At 44.2% G+C, this 12,654-nt stretch overlaps 1 protein-coding gene across 2 annotated transcripts in view; it reads right to left on the reverse strand.

The window, feature by feature from the left end:
• Positions 1–12,654, reverse strand: part of TMEM94 (transmembrane protein 94) — a 49,696-nt gene that overhangs the window by 22,480 nt on the left and 14,562 nt on the right. For both annotated transcript variants that reach the window (XM_063459141.1, XM_063459140.1), the window contains exons 6-9: positions 2,876–3,012; positions 2,126–2,328; positions 1,086–1,237; positions 24–126 (exon numbers count right to left, since the gene is read on the reverse strand). In XM_063459141.1, the coding sequence (XP_063315211.1) occupies positions 24–126; positions 1,086–1,237; positions 2,126–2,328; positions 2,876–3,012 (595 nt within the window). The remainder of the gene's footprint in view (positions 1–23; positions 127–1,085; positions 1,238–2,125; positions 2,329–2,875; positions 3,013–12,654) is intronic.

Genomic DNA, 12,654 nt, shown 5'->3' on the forward strand with positions numbered 1-12,654 from the left:
TTCTCTATTGCCATATGACTCACCGCAATGCTGGGTACAGCATAAATCAACATCACTGATTGCACCGTGAACCTCTCATTATCGAGGGCAGTTACTGGGTGAGTGAGGGCCTGATCCAGCCAGTTCCTTAGAGTAGGAGGGAGAAGGCATGTAAGTGTACTTGATCCAGTCAGTTCCTTAGAAAGTAAGCGTGTGAAAGACAGTTCAGAAAACTGGAGAAATGTGAGCGTGATAGAAAGCCGATCAAGTCAGTTTCCGAGTTTACGGTGCTCAGTCAGAACATCAAAAGAACAGAAGAGACAGGTTTGTAGACTTTCAGAATGTGTGACAACAAGAAACAGGGAATACAACAACTACTCAGAGTCTTTTATGTTTAGCATTAAGACAGCGGTGGCTACCCTTGCACTAGACTACATTTCCCACAATGCTCAGTCAGCACATCACAGTGACAAGGTCTGTCGTCTGACATTAACGTATCTTGAGGGTTAGAAAATAAAAGTGCTTCTAATGCTATTGTCCCCTGGAATGGATAACAGTAACCCTGCACATCATATGAGAGAGAGAGAGTTATTTTCTCTACTGAGCTAACCAAACCGGAAGTAACTATTAAAATCTTTTGCAAAAAGTTAAGAAAAAAAAAAAGGAGGACACAATATTCACACATAAAGCCTTTCACTAAGCTGAAATGCTTTAACTGTTTAAAGTGTACCTTTAAACCTAGAGATCCAAAGTATTAAAAATAAAATTCGGAAAATATTTGCTAATGCACTTACTTTGGTAAAGGCTCTGTACTTCTATACTGCTCCCCTACTCCTACACAATTGTTTTTTTTTTTGTTTATGAAACCAGTTTCCCACACAGCCTGGCTCCAAGAAAGAATGGTCAAAAAAAAAGTCATCAGTACCCAGGTATGTGTGCATGGCTGCCTGAACCATATTCACCTGGGTGAAACAGTGACAATGTATGTATTCATTTCATACATGGGGAAACTTGTAGATTCTAAGTTTGTTAGAAAGTAAAACACGGGGAATCCTCTCACTAGTATTACATTATAACCACCATAGAGATATCAGTGAAGTCTTTACCTGACATTGTCCATTACAGGTGTTTTCAGGATGCGAAACAAGTGATGTTGCTGTGGGTCATGGGGGACCTTCTTACCCTCAGCATGGGGAGAAGGAGGAGGGGAAAAAGGAGGAAAGAGGTCCCCTGGTTCCAGCACTATGTGCTCATCATCCTACAGTAGAGACAAGGAAGCGATCACATGACTTCACCTAGCACAGTAACGTGGAATAAACTGTGAAGAGTAAGTGAGTGATGCATTCTACTGTTTGAATTAGACAGCATACTATATGCAAAGCAGAAATGATAACTGAATTCATGCTCGTGCATCAAGCATATAACCATTTTTCTTTTTACCAACTCACTGGAAACCGTCATCAGAGAGTTTGGTACTTTTCCTAGAATGCCTTCTGAAAGGGTGATGGAATCATAGAATATAGCATAAAGGTTGGTAAGAAGCACCTGCTGTTTGCAATTGAAAGATTTGCACTATTCAGGGAAGTTGCGAGTGAATTCACACTTTTCCCACTCCGCAGTAAGCATGATCACACAGTTCTATGTCTGTCTATAGACTATTTTGCACGTGTTCTTGTGGAAATATGATAAACACCCTTGTCCATCTCAACTTCAATCCATTTTTTTCTGCATATTAGTAAATAAAGATGGGGAAAACTCACAATAAAGACAGCTCTGTCTATATATCTACAAATGGCTGAAGCCAATTGTAATTAAACATCAGGTGTGAACCAGGAGAGAGTGTAGTCTAACGCAGTCTAGTCCAAAGTTTAAGGAGTAGAATCTCTTTGTCCGCTCATGGACCGAAATGGGTCAATTAGATTTGATTGAATGAAGAATGCTAGACGGCTTTCTACATTACTTTCTTTTTTTGCATGCACACCAGTAAGATTGTCTTCTTAGAAAACTGCTGGATCCAAATGCAAATATACCCAGAGAAAACCTACAATGCCAGGGTTCCTTCATGTTTTTACATCACCACCTATTGGGGGACACATTTTTTTTAGTTTACTGCACAGTACCGGTTTGGTCCTAAACGGTTGGTTACCTTCATCCCTCGCAAAGAGGCAAATGATTCCTGCCCTGGTCGAAGAGCTATGACATCACCGTCTACGAGCAAGCTGACGGGCAGGTTCACAAGTCGGCCATCTCGATATGCCCAGTGAAGAGACCATGAGTGTGCAGTTGGCATATACAAGTCGGGATACAAGGAATCTTCCCAAATCGGTTCGTAAACGCTGGACAGAACATCTGCAAGTATCGAAATATCCAGAGCATAGCTTAGAATCTATCGCTCTACAAGCCATCAATCATTTTTTTTGTTTTTATTTATAGCAATAGAGCTGGAAAACAAGTGACTCAATTCCGGTCACTTTGATATTATTCCTTTCAGACTGGAGAAAAAAAAAAAAGGAGATATCACATTTTTAAATACCATTTAAAAAGACATCTGCATTAATCGTGGTGACCTGTCAAGGCTTCTTCAACTGTGATTTATTATACAGATTCATTCAAACCATTCAATTTTCTAAAATAAAAACATTTTCATTAATATTGGAAAACTCCAACCCTACACATGTTTGGTAAAAATATACAGATTTGGTTACGGTTATTAATGCTGGGTGAGTTTTTCTAATTTATTTTCTCTAATAGTAACCAGTTTTGCTCCAAAACAACATGTTTTCTGCTCATTTTTTCCCATCCTGCAATGAGTCCTATTTTATTCCCTCTGAAAATACTGCTATAGATTATGTTAGGACAGGTTTCTGAGAATTTTGCAGAGCAGTTATTCCGTTACCATCAATCCCATCGATGATCCTTGTAAGTCTGCCCTCCACTTCGTTATCCTTAAGCATTTCTAGTCTTCTCATTAGGAACAAGTCGAGGAAAAGCAGAAGAAAGAGAGCACAGGCATTGCCTATCTCGGAGCCCCTACTGCAAGAAAAACATTTAAAAAAAATAAATCAACAATGAGTCAGGAACACACACACATACTCCTGAACAAAAATGTAAATACAAAAAGTATTTCCTCTAAACAAGGGGTGTCCCAAAGGTAGATCCCCAGATATTTTAAAACTACAGCTATCATTCTAAAGGCATGCAAAGCATCATGGGCGCTGTAGTCCTACAACCTATCGCACCCCTGCTCTAAACTGACATCAAGCTGTCCTGCAGGAAAAGACTGGAAGCAATAGATGCAGCACAGGTGTGAAGATCAGTTGTCAAACTGTACTAAAAAAATCTTACAGAGCTCCCGGTCTGCTGCCCGCAATCCGGCAAATATCTCCCGACAGGGGGACCATCTGCCCCAATAAACCACACACCCGGACCCACAGTGACAGGACGAGCAGGCCAATGCCCTTCTTTCAAGCCCCCAAGCATCGGCGCAAAACCGCGGCCTACCACGCGACACCAATCCTCAATCTAGAAGCCCTATTCGGCAGACAAGGGGATAGCCGTGACCACCAGGCACACCCTCCGCCGGATCCACTAAGCATGGGCTGCCGCACACCAAAGCCTACAACCGGAGCCAGCTCCCAAGGTAGGGACATTGTGGAAATGCTGATCAAACCGGGGCTGGCCACACCACAACAACCAGACCCCCCTCCAAACATGGCCCCCGCCCCAGAAACAGAGGGAAGGGGGACCCCAAACATACAGGACCAACAGGAAGGTCCAGCCATAGCCCCTACCTCACCAGAGGATTCAGCCCCCACCACTAAAGGGGGCGTAAAGGTGCTTTTGGCGGACATCCAAAAACTTTTGCCCGCTGACGTTGCCCTGATTAAAAGGGACATGCAACAGATCACAGACAGAGTCACTAATACTGAATTGGACGTGACACAAGTCCACAACACCATAACCACCTTGCAAGACTCAGTCCAGCAGCTGCAAACAGAACAACATGTCCTAGCAGCACAATTAATGTCCTTGGAAGACCAACAACGCCGCACGCACATTAAGATCCGCGGCATACCTAACACCATCACCACTGAAGAATTGCCGCACTACACGCGGCGCCTCCTGTCAGCGATCCTGACGCACCCAGTGGCAAAAAGAATTACACTTGATGGTATATACCGTGTAACCAGCTCATCCCGCATCTCACCTAGCACCTCCAGAGACGTTATCTTGAGATGCGCCACCACACACGACAAAATCCTAATAATGACTGCCATGAAAGGCAAAACGCCACTAGAATTTGAGAACGCCCAACTCTTGTTTTTCCAAGACTTAACTAGGGCCACTCTAATCAGACGCAAATCTTTTGGTCCAGTGACGGCCGCCCTGCGCAAAGCCAACATACCATATAGATGGGGTAACACCGGCTCCTTACTTGTCCATCACGCAGCGACCACCCACAACCTCACCTCTCCGATGGGGGCTCCGGCATTCTTGTCAGCACTGGGACTTCACCTGGAACAACCGCACACTGCAGACGACGCCCAAATCACCTCATGGGAAACACCAGCCAGCACCTCAACCGACCAAGCGACGAAAAACCAACGACCTCAGAACACCTGAACTTGATATACCTGCCTCGTCACAACCACGACACTCCTGCTCATAGCAGCCAGGCTGACAACCTGAACTCTTATACAACCATGGAAGGCCTATAGCCTTATGTTACTTATTTTATTATTTAACTACTTTGTTGTTATTTTATGCATATATTAACGATACTCAGCTGTGATCTCCTTACGTGCCTATACCCGTGCATAACATCCCACAGGCACCCCTTCCTCCTCATGTGATGTGTATGCTCATATTAATACCTTTTATTTCCCTGTTACTACATGTATAATCCTGCTCATAAACTCTACCACTAAATACATGAGGCACCCATGCACCCAACGGTACCAAACAGACCTACACAACAGACAAATTGATGGCGCCCACCTTACACACATCCCTCCATCCCCCCACGGTAAGGGGAATTAGTTAAGATGCCACAGGTAGTAGTACCCTGCAACAGGGAGCCTCACCCACACCTGATGAAACACAAACCAAAAACCAACAGGGGCCCATGGACAGGTACCCACTGACATCTGTCACCACAAGCCTGACCCAAACCTGTAACAAGCATATATTTGCTCTTAGTCTACCAACTAAAGCTACACTTCGCACCAACGAGCATTCACAGACACCCAAACCTGGAGTATCCCAGGGAACCAACACACAACCCACCACACCTGTCAGAAATAGCACAACCCTGGGCGTGTTACCTAACCTGTCTAACTTTTAAAAACAAAAAAAAAGTGCTTAGTTTCATCTGTGTATTAATCCCACAAAAACGTACAATGTTCTCACATGCTATGACACCGTATCTAGATGTATACTCAATAATGCTTGTCACAGTTGTCGTAACATAACAAGCTTGTATGTTATTAAGCTATGCACTACGAAAATAAAGAATTACAAAAAAAATAAAAAAAATTCTGCCAAGTGATATATTCTGTCTAGGTCCCACGTTTATTTCATATTTGATGTATATAGATAAAAAATTTATTTATAGAAACATGTCAGCCTGTCCCATAGTAAATGTATTTTTGATGATATTTGCACATTGTTACATCTTCCACGGAAAGTTATATAAATCAGACGTAAGATCAAATACAAAGAAATTCAAACGAGTAAAACGGCGATTAAATAAAGACAACTTGCTCTCTGTGGCTCCTGGACACAAAAAAAGAAACAAAAACATATTTGTTCTCAGATACAAAATACCTTTAAAAACACCCAAAGCGGGGGCGTGGCCTGACTGCTCAACCGGACGGTCGCATGAGCTGTTAGCTCCTCCATGAACTGACCCTCCACAGCTAATAGATAGAGCTTATTTCGCCCAAACTCACTAACTAAACCTGCATCAGGTTTCCCACAAGAATGGCATCCAAATCTGCCCAAAAAAATAAACAGAAGCAATCTGTGCTGCAAATACAAGCGCTGACGACGCCACGTTCGCAGGCCCAAGATGGCGCCGACCTGCAGCGCTCACCAGCGGCCTACTCTGACGCCAGCGACACCACCTCAGTCTCGGAACCGTCGATGGCTCCAGCTACGGACCTCTCGGTCCACAAAATGTTACAAACCATGCAGACCTCCTTACAAGCCGAGCTGTCTAGAATGGCGAGAGACATCAGGGCCGATATCCAGGCGCTCGGAGATCGCACGTCGCGCCTAGAGGACAAAGCAGAGGAAATCATCTCCGCTCACAACACCCTGGCGGATGCCTATGCAGACATGCCAACCCAGCTAAGCCGCCTGACGGAAAAAGTCGCTGACCACGAAGATAGAGACCGGCGCAGCAATATCCGCCTCCGCGGCATCTCAGAGGAGGTTCTCCCCCAAGACCTCCAGGCCTATGCCACTGACCTTTTCCAGCACCTGGTCCCCGATCTCGCCCAGTCAGATTTCCTCATTGACCGGATCCACAGGCTGCCAAAACCGAAAGCCCTGCCAGCATCAACACCAAGAGATGCAATTGCCAAACTGCATTATTACACAACAAAAGAAAAGATCATGAGAGCATCCAGGCAAGCACAAATCTTACCGGAGAAATTCAAAGGGGTTCAATTATACACTGACCTTTCTGCATCCACTCTCCTGAAGAGGAAAGAGCTCTCCCTGATAACAAGAGCCCTGCGCGAAGCTAATGTGCTCTACAGATGGGGCTTCCCAGCTAGGCTGATTGTCAGGCGCAACGGCACAGACCGGCACAGACCGGCACATCACCAACGAAGACGACGGCAGGAAGATTCTCGCTGAATGGGACATTGCTCTGCCGCGAGAACACCCACAGGGAGAGCGCAAAGAGCAACGCAGACCGCCGCAGAAGGTCCAAAGCGACTGGAACGCAGTCGCTACAGCTAAGTGACACTGTCCACACTAGCGCCTGTTTACTCGATAACGGGCACGATAACCCACCTTTCTCTTTTACGAGAACCGATCTTAGTTCCACCTCTTATATGTTTTCTAATTATATTTAACAAAATGTTTGTTTAATGCATGTATATATTCATGACCCACTCTGAGTCACTCCCGCTCGCCTACTAGGCCTCGCCGAAGTGCCGGGGCCCCGGTCACTGAGGCGACGCCGATGAGGCTACCACCCACGCTCCCAGAGAAAATCGGCTGCGGCCTAAGACCATTACACACTAATCCCACTAAGTGGCTCGTGACAAACGTCCACCATACCCCACAACACAAGCAAAGCACCATTAATGAACTAGTATATATATTAAAAAAAAAAAAAAAAGTAAATAAAAAAATAAAAAAAAATAATAAATAAAACTGCCAAAAAAAAAAAAAAGTATAAACAAACATATGAAAAAAATTTAAAAAAATAAAAAAAGTAAAAAAAAATATATATATATATAAATAAATACATAAATAAAAGAAGGGGGAACTACATGTACATATGGGTGAATCACCTTTCAAGAAAGCTTACTGAAACTGCAACATGGACTTGGGCGATCCACAGCTAGGGAGATGGAGAAACCCAGGGCAAATCCGATTATGCCCAGACATAGAGGGTCAAATGTCTCGATACTTGCTAACCCCCCCCCCCCCCCAGGCTCAAAAGAGCCGTGTTATTGCCGTCTAAAGATGCAAGGCTCTTGCCGAGACGGACACCTGTACATAGTTCTCCCCACCCAGTTACCCCACTATACCCGATGTATTTGTTACCCATCCCCGGTTACACACCTACCCAACCGCATAAAGCACACACTACCACATGCGGCTCAGTTTAAGAGCGCGCACGGCTGTGGAGTCGCAACTGGAAATCCAAACACAGGGTCGTTTAGGAGTACAAACCCTCATATCTCACGGAGATATTTGAAGACAAATACAAATCTGCAAAGTAAGAGGCTCAAACCAGGTTATCCCGCCTCACAAATAGCTATCTGGCCCCACCAATATAAATGACACTTACGATATTATCTTTGAACACCAAAGGCCTTAACTCCCCACACAAAGGGAGATTGGCATTAGAAGAAGCGAAAAAACACAAATCCCACATCGCTTTCTTCCAAGAAACCCACTTTCAGTGGGGAAACCGCCCCAAATTCCACTCCGCAACGTTCCCCCACGATTATTACTCCTGCTACAAGAAAAAGAAACGAGGTGTTTCCATCCTCATCAACAAAGCTGTGGCATTCTCATTAGTCAAAAAAGTGGGAGATAAACAAGGGAGATTCCTCTTGATACAATGCTACATTAATAATGAGCCTTATACTCTCCTTAACTTCTATGGCCCACACACAAATCAAACGGAATTTATGGACAATATTTTTGCCTTAACCAACAGATATAAATTTGGGGAACTCATTTTAGGAGGCGACACCAATTTCCTTTTAGACTGCTCATTAGATACAACATCAACCCACAAACTCACCTCTGCGTCAGCCCGCAAGCAAAATAAAACCACAACAGCGCTATGTAACCATATACTACAAAACAACTTTCTAGATCCCTGGAGAATCCTACATCCATTAGAACGAGACTACACCTTTCACTCCCCAGCACACAATACCTATACAAGAATTGACAGATTTTTTCTACCGGCATTGACAATGCATAAGGTCCTCTCAGCCCAAATAGGCCTGATCACTTGGTCGGACCATGCACCGATCACGATCTCTTTAGAAGAACACTTCCCCTCTACAGGGAAAGGGTCATGGCGGCTAAATGACTGCCTCCTAACGGACCCCAAAATTAATGATCAAATAAAAGCGGACCTGATCTCCTACTTCCAAACAAACATGACCCCCGAAGTGAACATTTCCACTGTATGGCAAGCGCACAAAGCGGTCATTAGAGGCCTGCTCATTAGAGCAGGTAGCTTCACCAAAAAAGAACGACTTAGAGAATATACCGCTCTAATCTCAGACCTAACAACCCTTACTCACAAAAATAAAATGGCCCCAACACAATCCCTCCAACGCCAAATTCTGACACTACAAATCAAACTCCGCGACCTGGAACTACGAAAAACGACTTTTATGCTCAGACGCTATAAACATAACTTTTTCGTGCAAGGCAACAAAGCAGGGGCGCTCCTAGCAGCGCAGATAAAAACACGTGTCGCACACTCAAAGATAGCCTACTTATGTACGAGCTCCAAGCGAAAACTTACTGACCCACAGGATATAGTAGAGGCATTCGCCTCGTACTATAGTACCCTTTATAACCTTAAGGATGACCCTGGGATCATCCCCCACTATTCAGGCCTTTTTAGCCGAAGCAAACCTGCCCAAACTCACTCCTGCAGACATTAAGGCCCTATCTGCACCATTCACCATACAAGAAATAGAAAAAACTATTGCACAACTACCCAAACACAAAGCACCGGGCCCAGACGGATACACAAATCTCTATTACCAATCTTTTGCACCGATCCTCTCCCCACATATAGCTACACTGTTTAACCACTGCTTCTCTGAGGGATCACTGCCACCTGAGATGTTGACAGCTCACATATCTACACTCCCAAAACCGGGAAAAGCGCCCACACACTGCCCTAATTTTCGGCCAATCTCCTTACTCAACACAGACACCAAACTCTATGCCAAGTTAATAGCGAACAGACTATCCGAAATCCTCCCTACACTAATCCATAACGACCAATCTGGCTTTGTTAAAACAAGACAGGGCTCGGACAACACCAGGAAAATTTTGAATATCCTTGCCCATGCGAACATCCACCAAACCAAGGGTCTTCTCCTGGCACTAGATGCCGAGAAGGCCTTTGATAGGCTCAACTGGGATTATATGCAGCATGTCCTGCAATCGTTTGGTTTCACCCTACCAATCATATCGGGCATAATGGCTCTGTACAATAACCCCACAGCACGGGTGGCAAACGCCGGGTTCATATCCACGCCTCTTAACATCACCAATGGAACTAGGCAGGGCTGCCCCCTCTCTCCCCTGTTGTTCGTCCTCTCCCTGGAACCCCTGGCACACATCATCAGACACCACCCAAATATTAAAGGAATGTCGATAGGTTCCACCGAATACAAACTCTCTATGTTTGCGGACGATATTCTCCTAACACTAAGTGATGTACCAACATCCCTACCAACACTAATACAACTATTAGACACATATGGCACACTCGCATACTACAAACTAAACCAATCTAAAACACAAGCCCTACCTATAGGTCTACCACTCTTTGATCCGATACCTCACTCAAACATATACCTTCGACTGGAGAAAGGATCACATTACCTACTTAGGGATCAAAATAGCGCCCACAACGAATGACATGTTCCGCTACAACTACCAACCACTGCTCCCTCTTTGTAAGTCGATATGCCTCCAATGGAAGCCAGTCAAACTGTCTTGGTTAGGTAGAATAAACACCATTAAAATGACCCTACTCCCAAAATTGCTCTACATATTCCGCCTCTTGCAACTGAAGGCTCCACTCGCATTCTTTAAAAAGCTCCAACAGACCCTATCCTCATACATCTGGGAATCTCGTAAACCCAGACTAGCCCGCCGCCTCCTACAACAACGCACTGCAGATGGAGGTATAGGCCTACCGGATTTATACAGTTACTACAAAGCGGCTATCTTAGAAACCGCGGTTAAATTACACACACCCAAAGGTGTATTCCAATGGGTAGATATGGAAACAACCCAAGCAGGCTCAACACCTCTAACAGATATCTTATTGACTCCTAAGTCGCTTCGCCCCACAAAAGGGAACCTTTTCCCGACCACATTGCTCACCATCTCTCAGTGGGACATGTTACGGCGCACACAGAATGCCACACACAAATTCCACCCCCGCACTCCTTTGACAGCCTTGAGGGCAATATCACCCTGGCTCTCAATGAAGTCCTGGACGAAACTGGGTATCACCTCAATGGACCAAATTTTACAGAACAGCACTATCAAACCATTCCCAGATTTACAGAGGGAATTTCAGTTGTCCAACTCCTCAATCTTTCCCTACATGCAACTCCAGAGCGTGATCCCATCCCATGTAGCACATACACCAGCGGCTAACAGCATGTGTTCCAAAGAAATAGATCTGCTGTATGACAGATGTTGGCAAACACCAACTAAACCCAAAACCCTTGCGCTATGTTATCATACACTCTTAAAATCGATGCCACCACACACTCCTGCTTATGTCACCCAATGGCTCTCAGACGAGGGAACACTGCTAACTGATGAAGAAATACTTGCATCCACGCAGGCACTGAAAGGCCTCACACAATGCTACTCACACATTGAAGCCCACAAAAAACTGATCTACAGGTGGTACCTAACACCCCAAAAGCTACACACGATATACAGAACCGTCCCGCCACACTGTTGGAGGTGTAGCGCGGCGACGGGTACAATGCTGCATATATGGTGGACATGTCCACGGATCAGACCCCTCTGGAAGGCGGCACAAAATGTACTAGAGTCCATAGACATCACAACACCTCCCTTAGACATACACACGGGATTATTCCTTTCATTCCCAAGAATGACCCCAAAACATGTCAAACGCAAGTTGGCTTTAATCATACTAGCAGTAAGGAATCTTATCGCAACTCAGTGGAAACAACCCCAATGCCCGTCTAAATCCCAACTCCTAACCAAAATACACCAATATTATACTTACGAATATATGTCCATTACCACTGCCCCACAAAGAATGGCCTTCCAAGTTTCATGGGCACAATGGACAAGCCTTTGGGAGAAACAGTTGGACGGCCATATATAGGCACAACAACAGCATTATATCGCCGACACCCATTAAGCATACACTGATCAGTCCGATACATAGGAGTGTGAATGTAACTAGATGTGAGGTACACGCTGTAATTCTACACTGCTATTATTGACTGAATTTATGGGACATGCAGAACAGGAGTGCCGGATGTATTAGATAGCCTCATGTGAAAGAGCATACTGTTATTGGTACTTGCGAGCTGCGACTCGAGACTGTTTATGTGGAAAAATATGTATACCCCCTACCCCCCTTCCCCCCTTCCTTCTGTACCCTTCCCCATCACCCATGTTTATGCACATACAACAAAATAAACAAAACTTAAATCTGAAAAAAAACACCCAAAGCAACTCACCTTACAGGTTCCACATACTCTGGCACTTAGTCATAGTCATTGTAAATGACATAAAGCAATGTAGGGCATTTAATTATAAAATTTGACAAATGTGGGGAAGCTCTAGGAGTTCTTCAGAAATCTAATTCTGGACGAGAGAAGAACACGTAGGTTGATCCACTAAACATAAAAAAACAAACAAATAATACAATTTGAAAACTTACTCGTAGCCATTGGTTATTGTAACTTGAATTTTGTGATCGGGGGTTTTCAATTCACCATTATTCACTGTTTAGTGATTAAACTTTGTATCACTAATTGCTAGCAGGCAAAATGTTAGCCCCTTCTGCAGTATGTATGTGTGTGTATATATATATATATATATATATATATATATATATATATATATATATATATATATACACACTAAATAGATTTAATACCACCTTGCACATTTAGAGGAATCGTTGTAGAAGGCATTTTTAGGATGTCCAGCACTTTGTAA

This window comes from Pelobates fuscus, chromosome 6 (assembly GCF_036172605.1).
Source record: "Pelobates fuscus isolate aPelFus1 chromosome 6, aPelFus1.pri, whole genome shotgun sequence".
Lineage (NCBI taxonomy): Eukaryota > Metazoa > Chordata > Amphibia > Anura > Pelobatidae > Pelobates > Pelobates fuscus.